This window comes from Xenopus laevis, chromosome 3S (genome assembly GCF_017654675.1).
Source record: "Xenopus laevis strain J_2021 chromosome 3S, Xenopus_laevis_v10.1, whole genome shotgun sequence".
In the NCBI taxonomy this organism is placed as follows: Eukaryota; Metazoa; Chordata; class Amphibia; order Anura; family Pipidae; genus Xenopus; species Xenopus laevis.
In genome coordinates, this window is record NC_054376.1 from 119,378,767 (window position 1) to 119,397,194 (window position 18,428).

At 40.4% G+C, this 18,428-nt stretch overlaps 1 protein-coding gene across 1 annotated transcript in view; it reads right to left on the minus strand.

The window, feature by feature from the left end:
* fchsd1.S (FCH and double SH3 domains 1 S homeolog) overlaps positions 1 to 18,428 on the minus strand; it is a 77,344-nt gene that overhangs the window by 17,475 nt on the left and 41,441 nt on the right. Inside the window, exons 5-9 of the mRNA XM_018256231.2 lie at positions 16,134 to 16,278; positions 14,848 to 14,984; positions 6,661 to 6,724; positions 4,812 to 4,940; positions 2,351 to 2,473 (exon numbers count right to left, since the gene is read on the minus strand). Of these exons, the coding sequence (XP_018111720.1) occupies positions 2,351 to 2,473; positions 4,812 to 4,940; positions 6,661 to 6,724; positions 14,848 to 14,984; positions 16,134 to 16,278 (598 nt within the window). The remainder of the gene's footprint in view (positions 1 to 2,350; positions 2,474 to 4,811; positions 4,941 to 6,660; positions 6,725 to 14,847; positions 14,985 to 16,133; positions 16,279 to 18,428) is intronic.

Here is an 18,428-nt window from a genome sequence, read left to right on the forward strand (position 1 = left end):
TAAGCAGGTGCTTATTTCTGAATTCTAGGCTTGGAAGCACGTTTTAATTACATAAAAACTAAGTATAGTATCAAGTATATCCTTTGTAAGCTGCCAGTCCACATAGGGGCAACCTAATGGTCAATCACAGCCCTTATTTGGCACCTCAAGGGACTTTTTCACGCTTGTGTTGCTCCCCAACTCTTTTTCCATTTGAATGTGGCTCACGGGTAAAAAAGGTTGGGAACCCCTGATTTATAGAGACACTAAATACAAATCAATCATCATTGCCATCTCAACCTATGTGTGCCATCTTGAGTGTATATTATCCATCCAAACATTCAAGGATATGACAGTTTCCGATTAGGGCAATTTGTTGTTTTACGGTATCATTTTTAGTAAAGTAGCTTCACCTGACCAATATTCCCCAAACATGGATGGTGTTTTGTTACAAAAATTACGCACATTTAACAAATTCTGCCAGGGGTATGTATTATAAACACAGCTTTAGAAGATATCCTTTAGAAATCAGTGTCATTGTTATGTTCAATGTCAAGGGCCGTAAGCTTACTTCAAACTCAAATATGATTCTTCAGAGCTGCCATAATGCTCTGGCATCCGAGCAAAATCGAAAGATTTTTTTCATGAAATACAATTGCAAATCTGTGACCACTAGGTGGTGATGTTGTACAGTTTCTGATGAGTATTTTTGCTTGCACGACTCTAAACTCAAAAATCAAAAACGAACACAGAAAAGAATTTCAGCTTAAATTTTTCAATGCTTTTCAGTTCATTCCAGTTTAGTGCAGAGACACACGGTCAGATTTCAGCCGGGGGCAACTAATCTCCCCGAACTGCCTTCCCGCTGGCGGGATGGCACTCGGAGCGATTTGTTTTCCGAAGTCGCCCGAAGTTCCCTCACAAGGAAACATGATGTAGATTTACATTCTAGCTGGCGGGAAGGCAGTTCAGGGAGATTAGTCGCCCCGAATCTGACCATGTGTCTCTGCCCTTAAAGGACAAGGAAAGGCAAAAAAAAAATCAAATTTTTACTTTCTTTAATGAAAAAGAAACCTATGTCCAATATACTTTAATTAAAAAATGTGTACTGTTTTTAACGGAAACCTGACTGTATGCAGTGAAATTCTCCCTTCATTTACTGCTGTGGATAGGAATTGTCAGACGGTCCCTAACTGCTGAGCAGGGATATAATCATACTTATGAACAGCAGGGGGAGCCCCTGCCTTACTTCCCAGCCATGCAGAACTCAAGCAGCTTTGTTTATGACCATCCCTAAGCAGCCCAGACCACACTGAGCATGTGCACAGTCTTAGTCTTGCAAAGATGTTTAACAAAGTTACAAGATGACAGCCCCCTGTGGTTAACTTTGAAAGCATAAATTGTTTGATTGGGCTTGTGGTGCAGTAAGTTCATGCTTATGTTTAGTATACAAAATACTATAATACATTTCTAGCCTTATTCTATTTTAGAATTTCCTTGTCCTTTAAAGTTTTATATTTTTTTTAAAATTGGATGATAGCAGCAACTGTGAACATTTAAGCAACTCTGGAACACTGAAGTGACAGAGAAAATATTTACAGGCGATTAGTTGCTCACAGAAGAGGAGATTTATCGTTGGCAATTAATCTCCTGGACCACTGCTGTTAGGGGTACAAACTTGCGCCTTTCTGGCTGTAAGTTAAAGAAACAGTAACATCAAAAAATGAAAGTGTTTTAAAGTAATACAAATATAATGCAGTGTTGCCCTGCACTGGTAAAACTGGTGCATTTGCTTCAGAAACACTACTAGTTCTGTAGAACATAATGGTGTTATCTGTTATCCACTATAGCCATATATATAGCCTTTTTTCAATTTACGCCACTGCTACTCAGCGCATTGTTAATATAAACTATAGTAGTGTTTCTGAAGCAAACACAGCAGTTTTACCAGTGCAGGGCAACACTACATGATATTTTTCCTTACTTTAAAACACTTTAATTTTATGGTGTTATTGTTCCTTTAACTCTTGAGTATTACAGGGCCAGGAAGCACATGACTGTGAATAACTAGAATACAGCTGCCCGTGGTTCTAGTCCTCAGCCTTTTTTGGATTTCCCTGATTAAAAAAACGGTCAGGGTTTTTCATTGCCATGCATGTCTACATTTGAGGTTTCTACGCTTTTGTGATCCTAGGGTTTATTTCAGTATGTGTTTCACAATAAGCATAAAGTATATACATGCATTTAAAAATATTATGAGATATCCGTTTCAATTGATCTATCAGGATTCCTACTAGTAAAGGTCAAAGCAAATGAATCCCAGAATGCAGCTTGGTAAATGACAAGCTCGGAGATGACACACAGCTCTTACCTGCTGGGAAGCCACTAATATGTCTTTGAATCGCTCTTGTGTGAACTTGCAGGTATTCAGCTCTGTGTTACTGATCAGCGTCAGGTAATCACGAAGCCTATCATAAATATCGCCATCTAAACACTGTACAGGGAACACAACAGCGAAAAGAGCTCAATAAAATAAACTATTCAGAATTCAGTGTCTGGGGATATGACAATATAACCCAAAAGTTAGGGCAAAATTATTGATCACTAAATAAAGTTTAAAGCCTGGACTTTACAACAGGGCCCCGATCAGTTAAATTTACATGAGATTGGCATAATGTTATTTTTACAGGCTTATTATGAACACGCTGTTGATTTGCAGAAAGGGCATGTAAAGGCAAAAAAAAATCCCATTTTTACTTTCTTTAATGAAAAAGAAACCTATCTCCAATATACTTTAATTAAAAAATGTGTGACTGTATGCTGTGAAATTCCCACTTCGTTTTACTTGCTCTGACAGCTGCAGATAGGAAACTTCAGACGGTCCCTAGGTGCTCTGCAGGGAAACAATCATACTATCAAACAGCAGAAAAGCAGCTTTGTTTGTTTCTCTGTAGAGCAGCCGGCGACCAGGTAGAGATTCATATCCGCAGCAGTCAGAGCAAATAAATAAAGGGGGAATTTCACTGCATACAATCAGGTTTCTCATAAAAATGGTATACCGTAGATATTATTTGACTTGTGCAGTTTTGATAATTTGATCATCTAAGAGGCTCCCAACAGCAGCCCAGACCACATTGAGCATGTGCGTGGTCTTGGTCTTGCAAAGATGGTTTAGCAAAGTTACAAGATGATGACCCCCTGCGACCAACTTTGAAAGCATAAATCATTTGTTTTATTAGGCTTCTGGTGCAGTAAGTTCATGTTTATGTATTGTTAACAAAATAGAGCATTTCTAGCATTATTCTATTTAAGTAGGGATGCACCGAATCCAGGATTCAGTTCAGGATTCGACCTTTTTCAGCAGGATTCGGATTCTGCCGAATCCTTCTGCCAGGCCGAACCAAATCCAGATCCTAATTAGCAATTGCAAATTAGGGGCGGGGAGAGAAATCGCGTGACTTTTTGTCAGAAAATAAGGAAGTAGAAAATGTTTTCCCCTTACCACCCCTAATTTGCATATGCAAATTAGGGTTTGGATTTGGATCGGTATTCGGCCGAATCTCACAAAGGATTCGGGGGTTCGGCCAAATCCAAATTAGTGGATTTGGTGCATCCCTACCTTTAAGGTGCCCAATTTGCACCCTGCCTTTCACTCTGAATTGCTGTTTTGAAGAGACCTGTGCTCTCTCCTATGAATACTAAGCTGCCTGCATTCGTCAGCAATATATTTATTGGGGCAAGAGAGGGAGGTATGTAGGGACAGGGCTGTCCTGCACTCGCTGAGTCTCTGCTGTATACCTTGCGCCATGCATAGGTTAACTGCTAGGATATCCGCTGATGCACCATCAAGTAAATCCAAATGCAATGTAATGTCTGGTTGTCGGGTTCACTGACCCAAAAAAAACATTAGGAAGGATAATAATTGAAAAAAAATCATACAAAATAAATAATGAATGGTTATTGGGAAGTTGTTTACAGTCCAGTCCTGCATCATGTTCGATACCAGCAGAATACACACAAAGTGGTTGGTTTTCCCTGATTCCCTGACTGTGTGGGCAGACTGTGTGCATATATTTAGAGTGCAGGCTCTATTCCCCTCAACTCCCCAATTTAAAATATAATCTTCCCCTGACATGGGTGATGCACCTCCAGAGTGGTGTTACTTCTGGTCCACAGCAACGTTACTTTTGTTTTTTATGGTTCCTGGGTCGGGTTAAAATTAACCCCTAGCTAGGTCAGATAGTGGGTCTGGGGGTCCAAGTCAGATTGCAGGTCAATGGGTCCAGGCTCTGCTCAACCAGGCCTCTGAAAGACTCTTGCCTAGAATAGGTTCATGTCAAACATGCTGAAAGGTTATACAAAGATCACCATTGTATTGTGCCCACTGCATAAAGCATTAAACACCTTGTAAGTCAAATTCAACCCTCCCAAGATCTCACTGCAACTTCCCCATACAGAAAGGATACAGAAATCTACCATGCTCTTGCACTCAAGCAAAAAAGACAGGGATATATATATATAATATATATATATATATATATATATATATATATATATATATATATATATATATATATATATATATATATATATATATATATATATATATATATATATATATGGAACAGATAGGTCCATAAGATTAGGCTGGGAGGGGCCAAATGCTAAAAATAAAAGGCTGTATTTAATATTAGCTAGTGTTTAACACTGCAAGCAATTAGAACTGGGCCCCTTGCAATTTGTGTTCCCTGTTGCTTTCTGAATAACATGCAAGCTAGCGGTGTTCCTGTACCACATACAGAGAGGTGCAATGCTGCTTATAAGTCACTTACCGTCATGATATCAGGAAGGTGTGTTTGGTAGTAATGGTTGAGGTGGGCATTTGCTGCTGCTAGTGCCAGTAGGTATTCATTCCGTGCCTCTGAAAACTGCTGATTATACTCAACCAACTGTGTAGAAAACTAAACAGAATCATGGATCACTTTTGCAGTACTCACGTGACTGTACATTGATTCACATAAGAAAATACAAATATAAGCAGCCACCAGATAGTTAGATAGCAGATAGTTTGTATTGTTCTATTCAAGACGGGACTATAAAAACGAAGATAATCATCAATATTTGAAACTATTTGATATCAATACAATTCTATGCTCTAAGTTATGCCAAGTATGGATGAACGATGGAGTCTATAGCCTAGGTCATAGATCTTTGACAAACTGCTCAGTGGTTAGCAATTATATCTTTTAAGCACTGGTGTTAAGCTGGCCATAGACACAAAGATCCGACCGTTCGATGATTCCGCATCTCCAGACCTGCCACTAAACTTTCAGATCAAATAAAGTAGTAAAAGAACAGATCAGACGATGTTCTCCCCCTACAGCAATCATACGAAAGTTATGTCTGACAACAGCTAGTAACAGTGATCGGTAATACATGCAGAGATATTATCGGCAGCCGAGAGAAATTTTTAACCTGTCCGATCGACCAAACGACCGATCTCCATGGGACGAAAAATGTCAGGACTCTCCACACACGGTCCGAAAATTGTACGAATCGAGGATTCGTACGATCGGATCTTGAGTCTATGGCCAGCTTAAGTTTGATTTCACTCAAGGCACCATCTTCCCTATTCTGTACTTCCAGCTTTGTGATTTCCAGCTTTGCGAAGGGTGGGTGGCAAAAAAAGCTTGAATTTTCTTCTTCCTATACTAACATGGGAATCATTCTTATACTTCCAGTGTACCCACAGGTCAAGTGATTACCAAAAGTGAGCACTATATATACCCCCTTCACTTTGAACTAGGAGGGCAGCGCAGAACTCTCATGTAAGTACTGCGTACATGGCTTAAGTAGCTGATCAGCAATTGACATCATTCACAGCCCAAAATAGGCAGACAAGATACCGTATATACTCGAGTATAAGCCGAGTTTTTCAGCCCCCAAAATATGCTGAAAAACTCTACCTCGGCTTATACTCGGGTCAAGCACAAAAATGGTCGCCGGCGCCTAAGAATAGTCTCCAAGAATATTCGCCGGCATCCAAGAATGGTCGCCGGCATCCAAAAAAGAGACGCCAGCACCTCCAATGGGAGCAGAAACCCTCAATTTTTTGATTGAACCTTACCAGAAGCTGCTGCATTTCTCACCCTAGGCTTATACTCGAGTCAATAAGCTTTCCCAGTTTTTGGAGGTAAAATTAGGTACCTCAGCTTATACTCGGGACGGCTTATACTCGAGTATATACGGTACCCGTTTTAGTATCTATTACTCATTTACTATACCAACGTGATTTGGATGACAGGTGGAATCTAAAGATTTAAAAGGGAATAACCCAAAATATATCCCAGAATAACTCTACTAAGAGACAGAGAGCCTGTTTCTTCTTTGGCTGTTGTACCCATGTCTTGGCTTATCATAAGTTGGTTTATTAAAAAACATGTGGTGTGTGATTAAAGGTCTTTAGGAATTATAGTTACAAGACAGAGAACAATGGCGTCGCACAAAGAATAAGCATATTTGTCAGTCATATCTTCACTTAAGCAAGTAAGCCTGGCAACAGGGACACATTAAAAAAAAAAAAACACAAAAAAAATATTTTGCTAAATGAAGTCATGTAAAATCAGATCCCAGACATGCACAAACTGCCAAACCAATCTGCATAATCAGACGGATTCATACCTTGGCACTTAGCTTCTGTAGGCTTGCCTTTGAGTGGAAGATACTATGTTCACTTTTCTTTAACCTGTTGGATGAAGAAACCACAAAATTACTACACAAGGTTATACAAATAAATACATTTTAAAAGTGGGTAGGAATATTCATTAAAGAAAAAAACGTGACGCTTTACATTATCTGTATCAGAGATTTTTAAACTATTTTAGCTTAAGCCCCATTTCAATGACCATTATTTAGTTAGAACCCCACAGCATTGTTAGCAAAGAAAAAATAGGTTATTATACAACCTTCTTGCTGCTTTGTAGATAAACTGCAATGCGATTTATATGGATATTGTACAGATCTAAATAGGCCAACTGTCAATTGGGCTGGTTTGAATTTCACATAGGATGGAGTACCGCATCAAGCCCCAACATCGAGAGCCATCAATGATCAACATTGAACGAGCACTGACGACAGTCTATTTTCTGTTTGTTTGGCCCTAGGGGGATAGATCAACTCCTTTTGCGACCTTGCCAAACAAGTGGATCTTATAATGTATGGCTATCTTTACTCTGATGTACACGCATGACAGATAGCTCATTAATTATAGATGTTACTGTTCTATGTTCTTGCCTATATAATTATTTAGGGCCTTTCCTGTTGAGTTTCCAGTCAAACCATTGCCTGGTGCCAATGACTAGCTACAATTAGGCCCATAAATCTTTAGCCGGAGACAAAGTTTTTCTAATTTTGGTTCTGTACATTACCACAATGAATTTTAAATGAAACAACTCAGATGCAGTTGAACTGCAAACTTTCAGCTTTAATTCAGTGGGTTGAACAACAATATTGCCTAAAAATGTGAGGAACTAAAGCCTTTTTTTTTTTAACACAATCACTTCATTTCAGGGGCTCAAAAGTAATTGGACAATTGACTCAAAGACTATTTCATGGGCAGGTGTGGGCAATTCCTTTGTTATGTCATTATCAATGAAGCAGATAAAAGCCCTGGAGTTGATTTGAGGGGGGTGCTTGTATGTGGATGATTTTGCTGTGAACAGACAACATGCGGTCAAAGGATCTCTCCATGCAGTTGAATCAAGCCATCCTTAAGCTGCAAAAACAGAAAAAACCCATCCGAGTAATTGCTGCAATATTAGGAGTGGTAAATTCTACAGTTTGGTACATCTTGAGAAAGAAAGAAAGCACTGGTGAACTCAGCAACGCAAAAAGAGCTGGACGTCCACGGAAGACAACAGTGGTGGAAGGTCGTAGAATCACAAACCCCTTCACAACAGCCAACAAGTGAACAACACTCTCCAGGAGGTAGAGTATCCATATCCAAGTCTACCATAAAGAGAAGACTGCATGAAAGTAAATACAGAGGGTGCACTGCAAGGTGCAAGCCACTCATAAGCATCAACAATAGAAAGGTTAGATTGGACTTTGATAAAAAAACATCTAAAAAAGCCAGCACAGTTCTGGAAAAACATTCCTTGGACAGATGAAACCAAGATCAACCTCTACCAGAATGATGGCAAGAAAAAAGTATGGAGAAGGAGTGGAACAGCTCATGATCCAAAGCATAGCACATAATCTATAAAACATTTGGGAGGCAATGTGATGGCTTGGGCAAGCATGGCTGCCAGTGGCACTGGGACACTAGTGTTTATCCATCATGTGACACAAGACAGAAGCAGCCGAATGAATTCTGAGATGTTCAGATTCATATGGGCAATTCACTAAAGCACGAAGCGCTTAACACTAGCACAAATTCGACAGCATGACGTCATTTTGTTACTTCGCTGATTTACTAACAGGCGCTGGTGTAAATTCGCTAGCGAACTGGACCTACTCTAGCGCTACTTTGCACCCTTACGCCAGGCGAAGTTGCGCTATGGCGAAGGGACGTAACTACGCTAATTCACTAACTTGCACATTTTACTAAACGTTACCTCTTGCGCCAGACTTGCCTTCGCCACCTCAGACCAGGCTAAGTGCAATAGAGTCAATAGGGATTGCTTCAAAAAAAGTTTACATTTTTTCTAAGTATCAAAAAAACGCTGGCGTCTTTTACTTTTTTAAGGGTGATAGGCTGAAAAAGATTGTAAAATTTTTTGGGAGCACCCTCCTTCCCCCCCTACATTTCCTAACATATGGCACCTAAACTATACAGTGGGCACATGTATAGGGCAATATAACACCTCTATTTTATTATATGAAGCTTTCCCAGGCTTGTGTAGTGTAATGTATTTGCTGCTACATATACGTCCATTGCACTTTAACTTGGCACCATATGCAAATTAGGCATCGCTAGCGCAACTTCGCTCTGCTTGACGAATTAACACTAGCGCAACTTCGCTACCTTTTGCCTCCCTGAGCGCAACTTTGGATTTTAGTGAATTAGCAGTGCCCTGGCGAAACTTCGCCTGGCGAAGTGTGGCAAAAGCTGCGCTAGCGCACCTCCACAGGATAGTGAATTTGCCCCATACTGTCTGCTCAAATCCAGCTAAATGCAATGAAATTGACTGGGAAGAGTTTCATAATGATCCAAAACATACAGCCAAAGCAACCCAGGAGTTTATTAAAGCAAAGGAGTGGAATATTCTTGAATGGCCAAGTCAGTCACCTGATCTGAACCCAATTGAACTGCATTTCACTTGTTGAAGACTAAACTTCAGACAGAAAGGCCCACAAACAAACAGCAACTGAAAGCCGCTGCAGTAAAGACCTGGCAGAGCATTAAACAAGAGGAAACCCAGAATCTGGTGATGTCCATGAGTCAGGCTGTCATTGCCAGCAAAGGGTTTTCAACCAAGTATTAGAAATGAACATTTTATTTTCAGTTTTTTAATTTGTCCAATTACTTTTGAGCCCCTGAAATTAAGTGATTGTGTTAAAAAAAGTTCCTTACATTTTTATGCAATCGTTTTGTTCAACCCACTGAATTAAAGCTGAAAGTCTGCAGTTCAACTGCATCTGAGTTGTTTCATTTAAAATTCATTGTGGTCATGTACAGAACCAAAATTAGAGAAAAGTTGTCTCTGTCCAAAGATTTATGGGCCTAACTGTAACTATTAAATGGCAAACTGAAGAGCGGCTGCAAAACAAAACACTAATGAGGTTATTTAATAAAAAAACACTACGTTTGCCCAGAAGCAATAACCAGTAGCAACCAATCAGCAGGCAGCATTTGCTGTTTAAAAGCAAACCTCTTGTTTGTTGCTCAGGGTTACATATTATTACATATGGGGGTAAACAGAATAAATAAAAACAGATGCAAATCTGTCCAATGCCTACATTTTAAAGGAACACACATTAGTTCCTTTATGGAGAAGCTGAGCTTCAGTTTATGCCTTGGAGCAACATGAAAGACGTTAATGTTGCAAAAAATGGTTGTGACTGCCTTTAAATACACCTAGAAAGAAAGCTGCATCCTTCTTCTGCAGATATAACAGTATTAGGATTGAAGAGAGTGCCCTGTCCATTGTATCAAAGTGCAATTATAGGTCTCAATCAATAAAGAAAACATTTTTCTGCTTACTAAATATATGAGTCGACACACTAAGCATCTTCCATCCGCCCTTGTCCGTCCTGGTTTTCTGTTATTCATACCAATCAATACATTTAACCTACAGTTATCGGATATATATTAAAGCTTGTCCTCTATCAAAGTCCATATAAAAATCCTCTTCGCTCTCTATCTTATTATTTCTGCAACATCCTATAGATGAAGTTTAACCTAAAGCTTTTTAAAATGGTTAATATCCCACGTTTTTGACAGTTGGGCTTATAAATATAATTTTTTTTTTTCAACAAACATATCCGATTGTACAGTTCAAATGCATTCAACAGCCTTGTCTGAACTCACTGGAACCAGTTTCTCACCATTTACAGTGTAACCTCTTCCCGCACCTTGTTTTATTGGAAAGTGATGGATTCTGGGACTATTCCCTCTGCTTTCTATAGCGGATGGTGCACAGATACCTCTCTTAAAATAGAATAAGGCTAGAAATACTGTATTTTGTATACTAAATATAAACATGAACTTACTGCACCACGCACCAAGCCTAATCAAACAAATAATTGATGCTTTCAAAGTTGGCTACAGGGGATCACCATCTTGTAACTTTGTTAAAGGAACAGTAACACCAAAAAATGAAAGTGTTTTAAAGTAATCAAAATATAATGTACTGTTGCCCTGCACTGATAAAACTGATCTGTTTGCTTCAAAAACACTACTATAGTTCATATAAACAAGCTGCTGTGGAGCAATGGCAGGAATTGAAAAACGGCTATATGGCACAGGTTAACTAATGCATAACAGATAACACTATTAGACAGACAGAGTATTTATATAGCGTATATATTGCGTACCTACTGTGTAACCTGAGCCTTTTCTCCTTTGAATGGCTGCCCCCATTGCTACAAAGCAGCTTATTTATATAAACAATAGTAGTGTTTCTTAAGCAAACACACCAGTTTTACCAGTGCAGGGCAACACTGCATTATATTTTCATTACTTTAAAAACTTTTATTTTTTGATGTTACTGTTCCTTTAAACATCTTTGCAAGACCAAGACTGTGCACATGCTCAGTGTGGTCTGGGCTGCTTAGGGATCGTCATAAACAAAGCTGCTTGAGTTCTGCATGGCTGGGAAGTAAGGCGGGGGCTCCCCCTGCTGTTCATAAGTATGATTGTTTCCCTGCTCAGCAGTTAGGGACCATCTGACAATTCCTATCCACAGCAGTAAATGAAGGGAGAATTTCACTGCATACAGTCAGGTTTCTTAAAAAAATGGTAGACATTTTTTAATTAAAGTATATTGGAGATAGGTTTATTTTTCATAAAAAAAAAGAAAAAATTGGATTTTATTTGTTTGCCTTCACATGCCCTTTAAGTTACAGTAGCTGGACATCCAACCAGTCCTTTAATATTATACTATTAATAATTAATTAATTATTACTATATCAGATATTTAGTACAGGTATGGGATCTGTTATCCAGAAACCTGTTATCAAGAAAGCTCCAAATTATGGGAAGGCCATCTCCCATAGCCCCATTTGAATCAAGTATTTCACATTTAAAAAAAAAATTTCCCTTTTCCCTGTAATAAGAAGACAGTACAGGTATGGGACCGGTTATTCATAATGCTCGGGACCTGAGGTTTTCCAGATAATACATCTTTCCGTAATTTGGATCTTCATACATTCAGTCGACTAGAAAATCATGTAAACATTAAATAAATCCAATAAGATGGTTTTGCTCACAATAAGGATTAATTATATCTTAGTTTGGATCAATACAAGGTACAGTTTTGTTGTTACAGAGAAAAAGGAAATAATTTGTAAAACTTTGGATTTGAGTAGAATGGAGACGGCATTCCTGTAATTCAAAGCTTTCTTGATAACGGGTTTCCGGATATCCCTGTACCTTGTACTTGATTCAAGGTAAAATATACTTAATATTTTATTGTAGGCAAAACAATACTATTGGGTTTAATTAATGTTTAAATAATTTTGCAGTAGACTTAAGGTATGGAGATCGAAATTATAGAAAGACCCTTTATCCGGAAAACCCCAGGTTCCTCAGTATTTTGGATAACAGATTCCATACCTGGGACATATATGAACATGTCTATATAGGGGAAGTCTATGTTGGCTCTGTAATAGGGTACCTCTTTGTACAGGTTATGTGGTTGGGGGGTGTATTGATGTAGACCTAGAATCTAGCGTGATGCAATTAGAAATTCCAATTAATTAACACAATACTTCCCCCCATGCACATTTTGCCATGAAAAATATTACTGTAGTAATGTCCACCTATTTAGATCCACCTTTCCACCAACTATTTAGATGTCTGAGATACACATTATGTTTTCTTCATAAGCCACCCCACACCATAAAGGTAGTTTCCTAGGTCTATGGCGGCCATAGACGCACAGATATCGTACAAAACAAATTTTCATGCGATATTCAGTGCGTTTTATGGTGGCAAAAGAGCCGACCGATATCGACAGAAGACTTGGTTATCGGTTGACTCATCGATCAGGCTGGACAGAAAATTTTGATCGGGTGCCTTTGAAGGGACCCAAATATCGGACATTGTTAGTGCTGATTCATCAGATACAGGTGGAATTCTATTGTTTCTATCTGTATATCTGACCATTCAGCTCTACACATGTGTATTGTATTTCTTGGAAAGATCTTTTCCAAGAAAGATAGTAATTGCTACATCTATGGCCACCTTAAACCAATCTCAGGATGCCAAATTTGATTCAGTATATGATAGAGTCTTGCAGCGGGTCGGTACCCGCAAAAACCTGCGGTACCCTGCAGGTTGCAGGTAGACGTTCCTGGGTGCGGGAATAGACGCGGGTTGGCGGTTCTGCGGGTTGGGCCGCGGGTCTTCTCAATAGCAATTTTTACTCCTTTTTTTCTGATCAATGACAGCCCTTCCTGATTCTTGATGGTCAGCGGTTTGCAGGTCCGGGTTGCGGATAAGGTACTTGCGGGTCAGGTCCAGTAGCGGGTCCAAGCGGGTAAAAATGCGGGTTGCGGATTGTACGGGTTCCAAAAGATGGACCCACGCATCTACAGATGAGGACGCCTGGGCCATCATATCTGATCATCTGTATAATCCCAGGCTTCTACCTCTCCAATTCTGAACTAGCAGGCAAATAATTTGCTAATGCCCTTCACACTCTCTGAAATCCTGTCCGATAACCTTCAGATTTACCCATTTCCAGTGTGGTTTCATCTCCATGTCATAAGAGCAGACAGCCATCCGGTGTTGGCCTGAAACTAAGGAAATGTAAAATCTGATGTGCAAGACATCTGCAGTCTCGAGAGATTATGGCCCATAATGCCTGGGAAACCTAATGCCATTCCAGTGAACTGTATTATACCATGTACAATAAAAAAAAGTTCTTTGGAGAAATGTAGTTATAGTGCAACCAGAATCATCAACAAGGAACTTAAAAAGGTCTAATCCCTTCAGTCAGCAGCAAGCACTGGAACAGTGTATGTATTCTGTCGGTTATATTAGCGCTGTCGGATAAGTACTCGAGAGAATAAGCTCTACTAAACATGGCTTTGTACTGCTTTCTGTCTGAAATATAGTAAATTATAAACATTAATCAAATGATACAGTAGATACCACTAGTTAAAAATCATTACTGGGTGGAAAATGCCTAGAGTGGCCCAAAGAAGCACAAATTTCAACTGTTTTATAAAAAACCAGAATGAAAATAAGTGCCCATTGAAGTCAATGGGTGTTTTTTTTTTGCAGCAGCAGCAGCAAAATACATTAATAGACATTTTTGCTATTTTTCACACAAAATACATTGGAATCAATGGACTTCTCTTTCTCCGGACTAAATGCATTGGGAGTTAATGTGTGTTTTTCTCTCGCAGCAAATTTTTGCGAAGTTTTGCCACAGTTTCGCAAAACAAATTTGGCAAAAAGTGGAATTATAACATATTAAGCACAGGTAACAACAAAATAGAGAATCTCATTAAGATGCTGATTTCAGAGCCGGATTTGGATCCCAGGCACCCCTAAGCCGTGCAGTCCTATCGCACCGCCCACACAAACTCAAGTGCCTGAGCACTGGGGATCTGCGCATCCCCAGTGCTCCTCAGCAAGTGGCCAGGTGGTGTGCCGCCCCTAATAATCCGGGCCTGGCTGATTTGCTTTAATATTTCAGTGACCACAGTTACCATCATGCTAACACTTCTCAACAGAATACATACTAAAGCGCTGCTTATCTGCATTCAGATGCCCTAGGCAACCCAGCTGGCCACCACGCTCCCCATACAACTAGCCCCCCATGTGCTCATCATGACCACTGTAACAGGGAAGAGAGCAGCAGAGGGAAGGGCAGGCTAGGAAGGGACGACAGAGAAGAGAGAGCAGCAGAATGGAGGAGAGAGAGAGAGACAGAGGAGAGATGAAGAAGAGCAAACACTAACTAGGGGTAGGAAGAAGACCCTTTAACAGGTACCTGCCCAGTGCCTCCCATTGCTGCTCCCTAGGCAGGTGCCTCTTCTGCCTTACCTTAGTTTCGGCCCTGTCTTTTTAAGTTAGCATATTTACTAACAGCACAAAGAGACATGCAGACTTGCTTAAAAAACTCTCGGTGTATAAAGTGTTCAGCCAAAGCTAATCATGCTCAGTGACCCTTTGCTGGATGGAACGTGCCTCACCTTGCCTCCGTGTCCATTGCCTTTTCCTTGGCAACCTCGCTAACCCGTTCCAGCTGGACATAACGTTTCTTGGTCTTGTTTACTTCTTTCATAGTCTCCAGCAGCTCGTTCTGTACTTTTAGTAGTTGTTCAATGCTCTGGCAAAATAGTTTTAAATTACATTTCTCCATTTTATTAGGAACTCATAAAGCAGGTGGGTTGGATTTCTAATACAAAATAGAGACTTCACACCCTGAATCTCTTTTTTTATAAACCCATTGATTCTGTACAGAAAAGTATATGTTCTGCTCCAATACTACTTGGGCTGGTACCCTGCCCCCTACACACTCGCAAATCTGCCCTCCCACCAACTCCAGTGCTGGTGTTAGCCACCTACAGGAGGAATCTACCACCCCACCCACTATGATTGACGGATCAGATTTGGGGAGATTAGTCGCCCGGCGACGAATCTCCACTTCTTCTTTGAGCGACTAATCTCCCCTAAACTGTATCCCCGCCAGCTGGAATGTAAATTGCCGGCAGGATAGCACTCTTTCCGAAGTCGCCTCACAAAGAAACTTTGGGCGACTTCGGAAAATGAAGAGCTCAGACTGCCATCCCGCTGGCGATTTACTTCTAGCAGGCGGGAAGGCAGTTCGGGGAGATTAGTCGTCCCCAAAAAAAGAGGAGATTTGTCTTCGGGCAACTAATCAACTAATCCCCCTGAATCTTGTTTGCCTTTTGTTGAAAAAGATGATCAGATTACAAGAAATCCACTTGGAAGTGTTTGCAAAAACAAACATAACAGCAAACAAACCTCCTTGCATTTCTATCTATACTCCGGAGAGTTTTTCCTACAGAAATACGGTAACTCTTCAGGGAAACGGTGATTCACGGCTTGAGCTGATCAATTTCATTTCAGTGGCATCTGGACTGGAAAATTTGGTAGTTCGTGAGTGCATCTGAAACAACTTTACCTTATCAGGTCCAGCCCGCATGGGATATTAGAGAGCTAAGGTAAAGGAGAACTAAAGCTTAATCAGGTAAAAACACTGCACAGTTAGTTTGGGGGTTCTGTACCAGGCAAAGGCCACCATAGCCCTTTAGCAGCCTCCAAAGTTGACCCCCCCAGTAGCTCCCAATTTTCTTTTCTGTTGATTCACTGCACATGCTCTGGGCTACTGCCAGTTACCAGAGCTTAGGGACCCACTCAAAAAATCCTCTATTTTAGTAAAATAAAAAAGGTAAGATGTTTAGTTTGTATTTTTGACTTATGTTACATCACTGAAAATATTGTACATCGTTACCTTTTTTAGTAAAAGTTCCTTTGCTGATCTGGCTGTTTTTGCAGCTTCGGAGGTCAAGTTCCTATAGTTTTCAGCGGAAGTTACTCTGGTTTGTCCAATGGAAGCAGTGCCTTCTACTACGGACCTCCACACTGAATACACACTCCTGAAAGACAGAATTCCATACACAGCCGTCACAAAATCAACTCACTGAACAAGTGATACCTCCCCACCATCCATATAGAGCGAACATTGTTCGATTCTTTCGCTACATCAATGACTGCATAGGCATATCGGATGGGGAGGAGACATCCACTAAAAGGTTTTCCTAAAGATTTACAGTAACTCTTCGGGGAAATGGTGATTCATGACTTGAGATGATCAATTTCATTTCAGTGGCATCTGGACCTGAAAATTTGGCAGTTAGTGAGTTGCATCTGAAATTCTCGACAACTTTTCCTTATGCACTAAACTTCCATGGTTTCTCCTCCAGGTATGTTCATCCGCTGGCTTCTGCTGGATTGTTTCGGGAGTCAGAAAGGAGAGTGCAGAGAACGTAAAGGCTCAGACAGATACCGATTTTAATAGTAATCACAAAATAAATTATTACAAATAACCGTTTAAAAAAACATTTAAATATATATACAGGTATGGGATCCGTTATCCGGAAACCCGTTATTCAGAAAGCTCAGAATTATGGAAAGGCCATCTCCCATAGACTCCATTTCATCCAAATAATCAATTTTTTTTAAAAAGATTAGGGATGCACCGAATCCAGAAATCGGTTTGGGATTCGGCTGTTTTCATCAGCATTAGGCCGAATCGTTCTGCCTGGCCGAACTGAATCCTAATTTCCATATGCAAAATAGGGGCGGGGAGGGAAATGGCGTGACTTTTTTGTCACAAAACAAGGAAGTAAAAAATGTTTTCTCCTTCCCAACCCTAATCCCAAATTAGGATTTGGTGCGGTATTCGGCTGAATCTTTCACAAAGGATTCGGGGGGTTCGGCTGAATCCAAAATAGTGGATTCGCTGCATCCCTAAAAAAGATTTTTTTCACTGTAAAAATAAAACCGTAGCTTGTACTTGATCCCAACTAAGATATAATTAATCCTTATTGGAAGCAAAACCAGCCTATTGGGTTTATTTAAAGTTTAAATGATTTTCTAGCAGACATAAGGTACGAGCATTCTGGATATTAGATCCCATACCTGTATATAGGAAAGTTCTTTCATTATGCAAAAAAAAAAAAAAAGAAAAAAACTCATTTGTACTAATAAAAGTAAAAGCATACACACTGAATAAAAAGGAACCGGGCCATGTAGAACTACTCTCACCTCTGGCAACAGAAACCCTGTCGTTAGGACAAAGAACCAAACAAAATATTGTAGCTTCAATCAGTGGTATCATGAATGATTCTTTTGGAAGCGCATCTATGATATTTGGCAGCTTATCGCTCTAGTCCAAAGTAAAGAGCAACTATTTACCACTGTGAATTATACTACACTGCTTTGCCAGAACTTGTTTAAGTGCAACCATGTGTTCTGCAAATACCCTTTCACAAATGGGAAACATCTGAAATGGTTTCAGGCAATGGATCAATTGCTTCTCCAGCATCAGACAAATAAACAGTAATGGGAATCTATTAACTAATGTTGAACCTTAATAGGATTGAGGGCCCCTTATAAAGGAGTTTTTTAACTTGATGATTTTTTTGTGTGTTCAATTTAAAGACAGATTACCAAACAAAATTCTTATACCCCTATAGACGTATAACAGATTTATTCTGGAATGTGACTTCTTTGCAGAATTAAAACATCTCAAACGACTGGTTTCCTATTACACTGCAAACATATACCTGTCATATTGTGCGTACAGTGTCGGACTGGGACACCAGGGGCCCACCCGCAAACCTTACAGCAGGGGCCCACCCGCAAACCTTACAGCAGGGGCCCACCCGCAACCCTTACAGCAGGGGCCCACCCGCAAACCTTAGACCAGGGGCTCACCCGCAAACCTTACAGCAGGGGCCCACCCGCAAACCTTACAGCAGGGGCCCACCCGCAACCCTTACAGCAGGGGCCCACCCGCAACCCTTACAGCAGGGGCCCACCCGCAACCCTTACAGCAGGGGCCCACCCGCAAACCTTAGACCAGGGGCTCACCCGCAACCCTTACAGCAGGGGCCCACCCGCAACCCTTACAGCAGGGGCCCACCCGCAACCCTTACAGCAGGGGCCCACCCGCAAACCTTAGACCAGGGGCTCACCCGCAAACCTTACAGCAGGGGCCCACCCGCAACCCTTACAGCAGGGG